Raw genomic sequence first — 15,294 nt, forward strand, 5'->3', positions numbered from 1 at the left:
CTGACCTCCGAGCTAAAAAGATGTTTTGTCTCACAAACCCAGCAGTTTGTGCACACAGACTTAGATTAGTCACATCTAGTCTACATTCTGATGCCAAAGCTCCAACTATTTATTCTCCAACAAGATGCGGGCGGGTTTCGCCCTATTGTGATGTAAATAAACGACTGTTAGATACAACAAGGAAGCAACGACTGGATCAGAATCAATGCCAGCAGCAGTCATTAGAATGGAATTCCCCCCTCGTTAGCACTTTGGTATTGTGTGGAAAAACATTTGCTGCCAGGCCAGACTCATTAGACTGGAAACGACCACGTTGGCGTTCCATTCAGTTTTATTATTGGCACAAAAGGGACACCATCTTGTTGGAGTATACATAGTTGGGGCTTTGGCAGCAGCATTCAGACTATATCTGACCAATCTGAGTCTATGAGCATGAACTGATGAAACCGATTTGAATGAAACGTCTTCTCGGAAAAACTGAACGGTCTAGTTGCAGTTCATTCAATGCCCTGAGAAATCAATAATTTACAGTCGTGGTCAAAACCATCCACAAGCTTCTGGTAGAATTGTTGATCACTCCTCTTGACAAAATTGGTGCAGTTCAGCTACCGTATTTTCCGCACCATAAGCCGCCCTGGGTTATAAGCCGCATCTAACTGCGCTAAAGGAATGTCAAAAAAACAGTCGGAGAGGTCAGTCAAACTTTAATAATATATTAAAAACCAGCGTGATGTGGGCGCGCATGGAGTCGTATATCAACATGGACGGAGCTGCGTGAAAAAAGCCACCCGGCCTCGTCGCGTAAACTTACCTTAACCACTCGCTCATCTTTTCTTCATCCATCCATCCCTTCGAGTTAGCTTTTATGATGACGCCGGCTGGAAAGGTCTCTTTTGGCAAGGTCTTCCTTTTGAATATCACCATGGGTGGAAGTTTCTGGCCATTAGCATGGCAAGCTAGAACCACAGTGAAGGATGACTTCTCATTCCCTGTGGTGCGAATATTCACCGTACGTGCTCCCGTTGTATCCACAGTGCGGTTCACAGGAATATCAAAAGTCAGTGGAACCTCGTCCATGTTGATAATGTTCTCTGGCCGGATCTTTTTTTCAGCTATCTTGTTTTTACAATATGCACGGAAAGTAGCCAGCTTTTCTTGAAAGTCTTTAGGCAGTTGCTGTGAAATAGTAGTCCGTGTGCGGATGGAGAGATTGCGTCTTTTCATGAACCGGAAACCTGTCGCTTAGTAGGAGCCATTTTGTGGTCTTTACAGATGTAAACACACAAAGGAAATGAAACGTAATATCCGCGCGCTTCTTCTTCTTCTACGGGGGCGGGTGGTTGCTTACAGTAGAAGAAGAAGCGCTTCCTCTTCTATGGGGGCGGGTGCTTACCTTGGCGGTTGCTTGCGTAGAAGAAGAAGCACTTCCTCTTCTACGGGGAAAAAAGATGGCGGCTGTTTACCGTAGTTGCGAGACCGAAACTTTATGAAAATGAATCTTAATATTAATCCATATATAAAGCGCACCGGGTTATAAGCCGCACTGTCAGCTTTTGAGTAAATTTGTGGTTTTTAGGTGCGGCTAATAGTGTGGAAAATACGGTAAATGTGTTGCTTTTCTGATATGGACTTGTTTCTTCAGCATTGTCCGCACGTTTAAGTCAGGACTTTGGGAAGGCCATTCTAAAACTTTCATTCTAGCCTGATTTAGCCATTCCTTTACCACTTTTGAGGTGTGTTTGGGGTCATTGTCCTGTTGGAACACCCAACTGCGCCCAAGACCCAACCTCCGGGTGTCATGTCTGTGTAATCATGTTTTGTTTTAAGTCATGTTTTGTTTAGTTTCTGGCTTTTCACTCCCTTGTCTTGTTTGCATGATTACCCATTAGTTTCACCTGTTCCACGTTTGGACTCATTGTGCACTCTTGTTTGTCACCATAGCAACCATTAGTTTTCACCTGTCACGTCACGCACCTGTTTCACGTTTTGAGTCACGCACCTGCTTTCACTAATCATGTCCATAGTATTTAAGTTCATTCATTTTCTGTTGTTCGTCCTGACGACATCCCCGCATTTATGCTCCTGCACACTCTCCACACCCTTATGACCCTTGCTGCGCTTTTTCATGCCTTTTTTTTCATCCAAGTAAGTTTTCTTTATTCAAGTCATAGTTTGCAAGTTTTGTTTGATTGTTCATAGTTTCTGCCAATGTGCAAGTTCTGTATTTATAGTCTAGTTTTGTACCTCCGCCCCTGTGCGCGCTTTTTGTTTGATCTTTTTTTTTTGTAGTTTTAGTGTTTAAATAAATCATGTATTCCCCTTCACGCCACGTATGGTCCAATTCACTTGCACCTCGGGAGAACAAACCAAGCCAAAGTCCTAGTCATGACACCGGGCTGATGATTTTAGCTTGTCCTGAAGAATTTGGAGCTAATCCTCCTTTTTCATTGTCCCATTTACTCTCTGTAAAGCAGCAGTTCCATTGGCAGCAAAACAGGCCCAGAGCATAATACTATCACCACCATGCTTGACGGTTGGCGTGGTGTTCCTGGGATTAAAGACCTCAGCCTTTCTCCTCCAAACATATTGCTGGGTATTGTGGGAAAATACCGTATTTTTCGGACTATAAGTCACAGTTTTTTTCATAGTTTGGCCAGGCTCCAGTGCGACTTATATATGTATTTTTTCCTTCTTTATTATAGATTTTCGGCAGGTGCGACTTATACTCCGGTGCGACTTATACTCCGCAAAATACGGTAGCTTATTTTTTGTTTCATCTGACCACAGAACTTTCCTCCAGAAGGTCTTATCTTTGTCCATGTGAGGTCAGATGAAACAAAAAATTGACCCAGCACATTTGCCCACATTTTCAGTAGAAGGGCGTGGTTGGGGGCGTGGCTAAGAGGGGAGGAGTATATTTACAGCTAGAATTCACCAAGTCAAGTATTTCATATATACATATATATATATATATATATATATATATATATAAGAAATACTTGACTTTCAGTGAATTCTAGCTATAAATATATATGTATTTTATTGTATGTATATATATATATATATATATATATATATATATATATATATATATATATATATATATATATATATATATATATATATATATATATATATATATATAAAAGAAATACTTGAATTTCAGTGTTCATTTATTTACACATATACTTGTTGAGTTAAGGGTATATATATATATATATATATATATATATATATATATAAGAAATACTTGACTTTCAGTGAATTCTAGCTATAAATATATATGTATTTTATTGTATATATATATATATATATATATATATATATATATATATATATATATATATATATATATATATATATATAAAAGAAATACTTGAATTTCAGTGTTCATTTATTTACACATATACTTGTTGAGTTAAGGGTTGAATTGTCCATCCTTGTTCTATTCTCTGTCACTATCTTTCTAACCATGCTGAACACCCTCTCTGATGATGCATTGCTGTGTGGCACGCACAAAAGTGCTTTCATCAAATGCACTAGATGGCAGTATTGTCCTGTTTAAGAGTGTCACAACATTGCTGTTTACGGCAGACGAACTGCTTTACGGTAGACCAAAACGTGACTGCTGTTGTTGTGTGTTGTTGCCGCGCTGGGAGGACGTTAATGAAACTGCCTAACAATAAACCCACATAAGGAACCAAGAACTCGCCCTCGATCATTCTACAGTTATAACGTGATTGGGCAGGCACACCGTTTATATTGTGGGAAAGCGGACCTGAGTCCGCCTGAATTTCGGGAGATTTTCGGGAGATAATTTGTCCCGAGAGGTTTTCAGGAGAGGCGCTGAATTTCGGGAGTCTCCCGGAAAATCCGGGAGGGTTGGCAAGTATGCCACAACAGTTTCTCTACACAACAGTTGTTCTACACAACAGTTTCTCTACACAAGAGTTTCTCTACACAACAGTTTCTCTACACAATCGTCTCCCAAGTTTTGAACCGAACTCCGCCCTTTGACTAGCCGTCCTACGCACATAATTCTCTACCTAACAATGACCTATTTGACTTGAATATGTACTGTATAATAAATCCATTCCTAATATTCTGTTGTTTTTTTTCCTGCCGCCACGTTCAGTACCGAATGACTCAGTTTTTCTTTCCTTGTGGTTAACAAAGCAAATAACAGCACAGCGATGACGGCTTTGGCCAACAGAGCCTCTGAGTCACGATCATGAGCCGTACTGCATGTTGCCATGGTGTCGGTCTGTCTGGCTTTAGTCTACAAAGTACTGTGTTCATCAGGTAGACCTGCAGTACAGACACTACTAGCACACGCTGATATTTAGGACATTATTGTTCATTAAATTGGTTCTAGTTTCATCATATGAATATCTGGATGTTTTCCATGGGTTGCTCTGGTGTACAGTATTTGTATATATTGTTTTTACATTTTGGCATGGCAACATAATATCAGAATTCATGCAGGAATATTGAAACAATATATGAAACACACTTATATGAACCCAATATGTTCTAGACCGGGTGTCAGCAACCCATACTTGCCGAACTTGAGGCCTCCGATTTCGGGAGGTGGGGGGGTGGGGGCATGGTCGGGAGTGGGGCGGGGTGTGGTTGGGGTTAAGATATATATATATAAGAAATACTTGACTTTCAGTGAATTCTAGCTATATATATATATATATATATATATATATATATATATATATATATATATATATATCCAAAACCAACAAAGGCTGTAACTGTCGAAAGAAACCTGATTGCCCTCTCAACGGGGGGTGCTTACAAACATCAGTTGTCTACCAATCTAAGGTAATACGCAAGGACATTAACACATCCGACACATATGTAGGATTAACCGAGGGAGAATTCAAAACCGGATGGAACAATCACAAGGCTTCTTTCAGGAACCAAAACCTGCGAAATACCACAGAACTCAGCACACACATTTGGGACCTCAAAGACAATAATGTTGAATATTCAATAACATGGCAAATTCTTGCATCCAGCACACCTTACAATAGTGGTAATAAAAGATGCAACCTATGCTTGAAAGAGAAACTGTTTATTATTTACCGTCCAGACCTGTCATCCCTCAACAAGCGCAGCGAAATTGTAACAGCATGCCGCCATAGACGGAAACACCTCCTAGGTAACACATGAGCCAATCACCACGCCCCTACGCCAGCCTGTACCCACCCACTCTGTGCCCTATATAAACCATGGTATGCGAATGCTCCCATTAAAATCTCCTGATGATTGAGGGTACCCCCCCTCATGAAACAGGCCTGTAGAGATGAAATAGTCTTGTGATTTTTTTCCCACACATACATATATATATATATATATATATATATATATATATATATATATATATATATATGTATATATAAATAAATAAAAGAAATACTTGAATTTCAGTGTTCATTTATTTACACATTCACACACACATAACACTCATCTACTCATTGTTGAGTTAAGGGTTGAATTGTCCATCCTTGTTCTATTCTCTGTCACTATTTCAGAACACACACATTATACAAATATACATTATAAAATCAATAAGAAAACGGGAGCTCTAATTTGAGAGTCTGAATTAGGATCAGAAGTTCCTATATAAACATTGCGCACTCACGTCGCCTTTTTGTATTGATTACTGCAGCTGTGCACTGGATTCATTCACAAACACAAACTACAACTCACAAACACTTTAGAGTTAGGCTCCACCATCAGAATGTGTACTTAAACTTATAAAGATCACATGGATATTATTCCGTGAGTTGATTCACCAAAACTAACCTGTTGTACAGGAGGAAAAAGCACACAGGACGTTTCAATTGTTCACAGACTGGTCGCGGTCATCAGAATGACAAGACACTTCCGGTCTGCAGGTGATAGCATTCAATTGGGCAGAAACGCCCTACTGCCCCCTACTGACCAATGTGAATACTGATAAATGTGTAATGACAGCTCCAAAAATGAATTCAAACCACAAAATAAAATAAATAAATCAACACAAAAATGTGACACATTATGGGTGGGTCACATATGCATGTACAGTAGATGGCAGTATTGTCCTGTTTAAAAGTGTCACAACATTGCTGTTTACGGCAGACGAACTGCTTTATGGTAGACGAAAACTTGACTGCTGTTGTCGTGTGTTGTTACCGCGCTGGGAGGACGTTAATGAAACTGCCTAACAATAAACCCACATAAGAAAACAAGAACTCGCCCTCGATTATTAGCTGTTTATATGGTGGGAAAGCGGACGTGAGAACAGGCTGTCAACACGTCACTCAGGTCCACATGGAGCTGGAGGGGGGCGTGGCCTCCAGCTCCGCCTGAATTTCGGGAGATTTTCGGGAGAAAATTTGTCCCGGGAGGTTTTCGGGAGAGGCGCTGAATTTCGGGAGTCTCCCGGAAAATCCGGGAGGGTTGGCAAGTATGCAGCAACCTGGGCTCTGGAACTCTTTAGCGGCGCCCTGGTGGCTCCATGGAGCTTTTTCAAAAATGTATGGAAATGGGAAAAAAAATGTTGTAGTATGGTTTCTGTAGGAGGACAAACACAACTCAAACCTTCCTTAATTGTTACAAAGCCCACAGTTTAATATGTTTGTGTTTATGCTTCACTGATGAGAGTGCCATTTTGTCCTACAAATTTCACAGCCCTTGAACTCACCGTTGTGTGGACGGTGACTCAACAGTTTGTTTCCATGTATAATTTTCTCCGACGCTGCCACAGAAAGACGTGTTTTATGCCAGTCCTGTTTTGTCTCATTTTGTCCACCAAATATTTTATACTGTGCATGAATGCACAAAGGTGACCTTTTGTTGATGGTATTGACTTCTTGGAGTGCTAATCAGGCCTATTTGGTCACTGCATGAATGCAAGGCTCGCTGTATGTACATATTGCATCATTATGCCTCGCCATCTTGTTCCAGACCACAGCAAACGTTACCCAGCTCATTCTAAGACAGCCATTTCCAGGAGTTATCTCACCCTCTGAGAAGTTTTACTAATGTTTTTTAATGTTGTAAATTTCTGTCAACGAAGATTTGTGTCAGCCTGCGACACATAGTCGTTTTGATAGTAGGCTAATATAGCTAATTAGCTACTTACATCATGTGTTGCCATCATTATAACACTTACAGTACATAAGACTTTTACATTTTTGTGCCTCCAGACTGATTACTATTTTGTATTTGTGATCCAATATGGCTCGTTCAACATTTTGGGTTGCCGACCCCAGTTCTAGACCAAAAATCACTTCATATTCTCTACTGCTCGCTAGTGTTACATATCTGAGTTATTGTTCAGACATATAGGGAAATAACTACAAAAGTACATTTAATTTGTGTTACAAAAAATATCAGTTATAATAATACATAATGTTGGATATAGAGAACATTCAAACACTTTATTCATTGAATAGAAAATACTGTACGGAGCTTACTGCCAGGATTGTTCTCCCAGGACGCAAACGGACTTTTCCGGACATAGCAGGTAGGAACATATTTATTAATCTAACTAATCCTACACATGAAAAAAGACAGGAGCTAAAAGAAAAGGAAAGTGTGCCGATCGCACGAGAGGCTAAGGAACATAAAACTTAACTCAGGAAACATAAACGTAAAGACTTAGCCTGAACTATGGATGTAGAACAAACAAGACTTACTGAAACAAATAACTCGCAAAGAACTTGGAATAGGACATGGAACGAGCAGCTTGAACTAAGCATGAACTAAGCATGAAACTGTGGCATGAAACGAGCATGAAACTGTGGCATGAAACGAGCAATGACGCCAGGACGACTGACTGGCAAAGACAGGCTTGAATTATAGTCTTCTTGATTAGAGCAGGTGCGAGTCCCGAACACATGAGGCAGGTGAAACTAATAAGTCGCCATGGTAACTAAACAAACAAGAGAACGCAAACAGGAACTAAAATAGTCCAAAACTAACAAAAAAAACTAACAAAAACATAATCCAGACTACAGATCATGACAAATACTGAAAGTGTGAACTTGCAAACAGCTACAATTATACACAAAGCAAACTATACACAAGAATGTACAATAATTCTTCTCAAAAAAGAGGAGAAATATAAACAATTTTAACATTTATTTTAAACATTTGCATGCACGTACAACACTTAAGACCTTCAGTATATCAGTATGTGGAATTAAAGCAATTAAGCAAAGAAATCAAACAATGTACTAATATGATCCACTTCAAGAAACTCTTCAAACTTAAAGTGTTTACAAAGTACAAAGAAGAAGATAAACATTCTCAAATTATTTCATGCATCCATTCATTTTCTAGATAATCTTACTCATCTCACCATATGAAATATAACTTACTTCACTAATTATTATTTATTTATTTTTAATGTTATTACTTATGGAGTATATTTTGAATAAACTAACAACAGGAATTGAACAAAAGTTTTAGCAATTGCTATGTAAAGGAAAAGGGGTAGGATTAAATAAGCTCTGCTTCTTCCTACTCCTTTTCCAACATGTTGAATAAAGAAACTGGAAATTGTGATGCATCATGTTGTATGCATGCATGTGTGATGTATCATGTTGTATGCATGCATGTGTGATGTATCATGCTGTATACATGCATGTGTGATGCATCATGTTGTATGCGTGCATGTGTGATGTATCATGTTGTATGCATGCATGTGTGATGTACCATGTTGTATGCATGCATGTGTGATGTACCATGTTGTATGCGTGCATGTGTGATGTATCATGTTGTATGCATGCATGTGTGATGTACCATGTTGTATGCGTGCATGTGTGATGTATCATGTTGTATACATGTATGTGTGATGTATCATGTTGTATGCATGCATGTGTGATGTACCATGTTGTATGCGTGCATGTGTGATGTATCATGTTGTATGCATGCATGTGTGATGTACCATGTTGTATGCGTGCATGTGTGATGTATCATGTTGTATGCATGCATGTGTGATGCATCATGTTGTATGCATGCATGTGTGATGCATCATGTTGTATGCATGCATGTGTGATGCATCATGTTGTATGCATGCATGTGTGATGTGTCATGTTGTATGCGTGCATGTGTGATGTAACATGTTGTATGCATGCATGTGTGATGTATCATGTTGTATGCGTGCATGTGTGATGCATCATGTTGTATGCATGCATGTGTGATGTATCATGTTGTATGCATGCATGTGTGATGTATCATGTTGTATGCATGCATGTGTGATGTATCATGTTGTATGCATGCATGTGTGATGCATCATGTTTTATGCATGCATGTGTGATGCATCATGTTGTATGCATGTTCCAAATAAACTCAAACTCAACTCAATATGTATTTCCTATCCACTGCAATAATTGACTATAAAATAAAAATATAAGAAATAAAAGCATTGGTGATCGAATGCATCTATTTAATTATTTACTACAGTTGTTGACATCATGTCCTTCACATTTCTATTACAGTCTGTTAATATTCTAGTTATACACCGTATTTTCCGCACTATTAGCCGCACCTAAAAACCACAAATTTACTCAAAAGCTGACAGTGCGGCTTATAACCCGGTGCGCTTTATATATGGATTAATATTAAGATTCATTTTCATAAAGTTTCGGTCTCGCAACTACGGTAAACAGCCGCCATCTTTTTTCCCCGTAGAAGAGGAAGTGCTTCTTCTTCTACGGCAAGCAACCGCCAAGGTAAGCACCCGCCCCCATAGAACAGGAAGCGCTTCTTCTTCTACTGTAAGCAACCACCCGCCCGCGTAGAAGAAGAAGAAGCGCGGATATTACGTTTCATTTCCTTTGTGTGTTTACATCTGTAAAGACCACAAAATGGCTCCTACTAAGCAACAGGTTTCCAAGACGCAATCTCTCCATCCGCACACGGACTACTATTTCACAGCAACTGCCTAAAGACTTTCAAGAAAAGCTGGCTACTTTCCGTGCATATTGTAAAAACAAAATAGCTGAAAAAAAGATCCGGCCAGAGAACATTATCAACATGGACGAGGTTCCACTGACTTTTGATATTCCTGTGAACCGCACTGTGGATACAACGGGAGCACGTACGGTGAATATTCGCACCACAGGGAATGAGAAGTCATCCTTCACTGTGGTTCTAGCTTGCCATGCTAATGGCCAGAAACTTCCACCCATGGTGATATTCAAAAGGAAGACCTTGCCAAAAGAGACCTTTCCAGCCGGCGTCATCATAAAAGCTAACTCGAAGGGATGGATGGATGAAGAAAAGATGAGCTTGAGATGAGATGAGGTTAAGGTAAGTTTACGCGAAGAGGCCGGGTGGCTTTTTTCACGCAGCTCCGTCCATGTTGATATACGACTCCATGCGCGCCCACATCACGCTGGTTTTTAATATATTATTAAAGTTTGACTGACCTATCTGACTGTTTTTTTGACATTCCTTTAGCGCAGTTAGATGCGGCTTATAACACGGGGCGGCTTATAGGTGGACAAAGTTTTGAAATATGCCGTTCATTGAAGGCGCGGCTTATAACCCAGGGCGCCTTATGGTGCGGAAAATACGGGTACTATCAAAATGACTATGTGTCGGAGGCTGACACAAATCTTCGCTGACAGAAATTTTGACATCGGAAAACATTAATCAAATGCAGGCTTCTTAGAAGGAGAGATAATTCCTGGAAATTACTGGCTCAGAATGGCCAAAGGTATAGATGTGTGTGTCCAAGTTAAAGGAAATGGCGGGCTGTCTTCTTCTAATGGATTTATAACAATCTATGCAAGCCGAGTTACGTTTGCTGTGGTCTGGAACAACATGGCACACAAACAACTATCAGAAATGCAGCCAATATTACATAAAGATAATGTGTCATGAGAAATGTAGATATAAATTAAATACACAGAGGACATAGGAAATTAAATGAGCTCAAATATACCTACAAGTGAGGCATAATGATGCAATACGAACTTCGAAGACCTCCTCAATCCTACCAGCACGTCTTCCTATAAGAAAGCAGGGCCTGGGGAATCTGTGGTGGGCTCTCCTATTTCTGGGGCTGAGGTTGCCGAGGTAGTTAAAAAGCTCCTCGGTGGCAAGGCCCCGGGGGTGGATGAGATCCGCCCGGAGTTCCTTAAGGCTCTGGATGTTGTGGGGCTGTCTTGGTTGACAAGACTCTGCAACATCGCGTGGACATCGGGGGCGGTACCTCTGGATTGGCAGACCGGGGTGGTGGTTCCTCTCTTTAAGAAGGGGAACCGGAGGGTGTGTTCCAACTATCGTGGGATCACACTCCTCAGCCTTCCCGGTAAGGTCTATTCAGGTGTACTGGAGAGGAGGCTACGCCGGATAGTCGAACCTCGGATTCAGGAGGAACAGTGTGGTTTTCGTCCTGGTCGTGGAACTGTGGACCAGCTCTATACTCTCGGCAGGGTCCTTGAGGGTGCATGGGAGTTTGCCCAACCAGTCTACATGTGCTTTGTGGACTTGGAGAAGGCATTCGACCGTGTACCCCGGGAAGTCCTGTGGGGAGTGCTCAGAGAGTATGGGGTAACGGACTGTCTTATTGTGGCAGTTCGCTCCCTGTATAATCAGTGTCAGAGCTTGGTCCGCATTGCCGGCAGTAAGTCGGACACGTTTCCAGTGAGGGTTGGACTCCGCCAAGGCTGCCCTTTGTCACCCATTCTGTTCATAACCTTTATGGACAGAATTTCTAGGCGCAGTCAGGGCGTTGAGGGGATCTGGTTTGGTGGCTGCAGGATTAGGTCTCTGCTTTTTGCAGATGATGTGGTCCTGATGGCTTCCTCCGGCCAAGATCTTCAGCTCTCACTGGATCGGTTCGCAGCCGAGTGTGAAGCGACTGGGATGGGAATCAGCACCTCCAAGTCCGAGTCCATGGTTCTCTCCCGGAAAAGGGTGGAGTGCCATCTACGGGTTGGGGAGGAGATCTTGCCCCAAGTGGAGGAGTTCAAGTACCTCGGAGTCTTGTTCACAAGTGGGGGAAGAGTGGATGGTGAGATCGACAGGCGGATCGGTGCGGCGTCTTCAGTAATGCGGACGCTGTATCGATCCGTTGTGGTGAAGAAGGAGCTGAGCCGGAAGGCAAAGCTCTCGATTTACCGGTCGATCTACGTTCCCATCCTCACCTATGGTCATGAGCTTTGGGTTATGACCGAAAGGACAAGATCACGGGTACAAGCGGCCGAAATGAGTTTCCTCCGCCGAGTGGCGGTGCTCTCCCTTAGAGATAGGGTGAGAAGCTCTGTCATTCGGGGGGAGCTCAAAGTAAAGCCACTGCTCCTCCACATCGAGAGGAGCCAGATGAGGTGGTTCGGGCATCTGGTCAGGATGCCACCCGAACGCCTCCCTAGGAAGGTGTTTCGGGCACGTCCGACCGGTAGGAGGCCACGGGGAAGACCCAGGACACGCTGGGAAGACTATCTCTCCCGGCTGGCCTGGGAACGCCTCGGGATCCCCCAGGAGGAGCTGGACAAAGTGGCTGGGGAGAGGGAAGTCTGGGCTTCCCTGCTTAGGCTGCTGCCCCCGCGACCCGACCTCGGATAAGCGGAAGAAGATGGATGGATGGATGGATCAAATATACCTACAAGTGAGGCATAATGATGCAATACGTACATAAAGCTAGCCTAGATAGCATGTTAGCATCGATTAGCTCGCAGTCATGACCAAATATGCTTGATAAGCGCTCCACGCAAGTCAATAACATCAACAAAGTTCACCTTTGTGCATTCAGGCACAGCATAAAACATTTGGTGGACAAAATAAGACAAAGAATGGGTGGCATAAAACACGTCTTTCTCTGGCATTGTTGAAGAAAGTTGTACATGTAAACAAACTACGGTGAGTTCAAGGATCACCATAATGAGTAGGACAAAACGGCGCTCGCCAAATACTCTCATCAGAGAAGTGTCACGACTTGATCTTGGGAGTTTGCTTTTCCGGGATGCAACGGAAAGTTGGCACGGGCGAGACGGGAATGAAGGTACATTTTTTTTATTGAAACACTAGAACTACAAAAAAAGGATCAAACCAAAGCGCGCACAGTGGCGGAGAACAAACTATGAAAAACAAAAAGACTATAAACATGGAACCAAAACTTACTTTGACAAGGGACATGAAGCAGGATCTTAGAGGAATGGACAGCATAAATGTGGCGTGTGGTCGTCAGGACGAACAACAGAAAATGAATGAACTTAAATACTATGGACATGATTAGTGAAAGCAGGTGCGTGACTCAAAACGTGAAACAGGTGCGTGACGTGACAGGTGAAAACTAATGGTTGCTATGGTGACCAGACAAGGTTAGTGAAAAGACAGAAACTAAACAAAACATGACTTAAAACAAAACATGATAATACAGACATGACAAGAAGCATGTTTAATAAAAAACAATGGGATTTGTAACAATTAGGGAGGTTTGTGTCATGTTGTCCTCCTATAGAAACCCTCCATCCATCCATCCATCTTCTTCCGCTTATCCGAGGTCGGGTCGCGGGGGCAGCAGCCTAAGCAGGGAAGCCCAGACTTCCCTCTCCCCAGCCACTTCGTCCAGCTCCTCCCGGGGGATCCCGAGGCGTTCCCAGGCCAGCCGGGAGACATAGTCTTCCCAACGTGTCCTGGGTCTTCCTCGTGGCCTCCTACCGGTCGGACATGCCCTAAACACCTCCTTAGGGAGGCGCTCGGGTGGCATCCTGACCAGATGCCCGAACCACCTCATCTGGCTCCTCTCCATGTGGAGGAGCAGCGGCTTTACTTTGAGCTCCCCCCGGATGACAGAGCTTCTCACCCTATCTCTAAGGGAGAGCACCGCCACCCGGCGGAGGAAACTCATTTCGGCCGCTTGTACCCGTGATCTTGTCCTTTCGGTCATAACCCAAAGCTCATGACCATAGGTGAGGATGGGAACGTAGATCGACCGGTAAATTGAGAGCTTTGCCTTCTGGCTCAGCTCCTTCTTCACCACAACGGATCGATACAGCGTCCGCATTACTGAAGACGCCGCACCGATCCGCCTGTCGATCTCACGATCCACTCTTCCCTCACTCGTGAACAAGACTCCGAGGTACTTGAACTCCTCCACTTGGGGCAAGATCTCCTCCCCAACCCGGAGATGGCACTCCACCCTTTTCCGGGCGAGAACCATGGACTCGGACTTGGAGGTGCTGATTCTCATCCCAGTCGCTTCACACTCAGCTGCGAACCGATCCAGTGAGAGCTGAAGATCCTGGCCAGATGAAGCCATCAGGACCAAATCATCTGCAAAAAGCAGAGACCTAATCCTGCAGCCACCAAACCGGATCCCCTCAATACCCTATTAAAACAAAAATATATTTCCCCCTACCCCCATCTTTTTCCTTTTTTCATACATTTTTGGAAAAAGTTCCAGGGAGCCACTAGGGCGGCACTAAAGAGCCGCAGGTTGCAGACCCCTGTCCTAAGTCAACTTTTCCCAGTATCTCTGTAACCAAGTCCAATAATACAACTTTTAAAAAAAATGTCATAGTTTCCATGCAGTTGTACTTACTTGGCTCGATGACTTCCTCCGCAGGCTCATCTCCCGCACAAAGCCTCACCACTGACAGACAAATAAGCACCGATAAAGGCAGATTCATCTTGGCTTAGTTTAGTCGAAGCAAACTGGGAGTTGATGAAATATCCTGAGGACCGACAGCCTGAGGAAATAAAGAAAGAAAAGTCATGTAAATATCAGTAACAGCAGTAAGAAAGATAGAAAGTAAGACGTGGGGATTTGTAGTAACTCGCCTGTGTGACTTCACCCTCTGGAGTCCTGCAGCTGAGTGTATGGTGGTGACTCTTCAGCTGGTATGTTTCACAAGTCAGTGACGACCCACCCAACCCAGTGATGACTGACTGGTAGTGACGCCACACTGGGATTAAATGCTCGTTAGTGCCTTTTGTGTGCATGGGGGTCAGATGTGTGCTCTTCTATGGGAGCACTCAGCTCTGTTAGGCTTTGTTATTCATCTTTGTTTGGGCCATTCCACCAAATCACTGCAATGTCTCTCAAAACAAACTTAAACTAGATGCAGGCTTTTTTGTGATTGTCGCGGCAGCTTTTAGAGAAAGTTGTGGCAAAAGTTGCAATGTTTTGAGGCTCTTTAAATGAAATCAATCAACTTGTGATTTTAGGAATTTGTGGTCTCAAAAAAGCACAGTATAGAAGTGTTATTGTTGCAAAATTATTTGCAAACATGTACCTCAATCTGTGAGTGTGTAAACCTACTCAGTGGCCTAGTGGTT

General features: G+C 42.6%; 1 protein-coding gene across 1 annotated transcript in view; it reads right to left on the minus strand.

The window, feature by feature from the left end:
* LOC133619829 (cystatin-M) overlaps nt 1-14,727 on the minus strand; it is a 28,876-nt gene extending 14,149 nt beyond the window's left edge. The window contains exon 1 of the mRNA XM_072915482.1: nt 14,558-14,727. Within this exon, the coding sequence (XP_072771583.1) occupies nt 14,558-14,645 (88 nt within the window). The 5' untranslated portion in view covers nt 14,646-14,727. The remainder of the gene's footprint in view (nt 1-14,557) is intronic.
* Nucleotides 14,728-15,294: the final 567 nt, after the last annotated feature.

Source organism: Nerophis lumbriciformis, linkage group LG20 (genome assembly GCF_033978685.3).
Source record: "Nerophis lumbriciformis linkage group LG20, RoL_Nlum_v2.1, whole genome shotgun sequence".
Classification (NCBI taxonomy): domain Eukaryota; kingdom Metazoa; phylum Chordata; class Actinopteri; order Syngnathiformes; family Syngnathidae; genus Nerophis; species Nerophis lumbriciformis.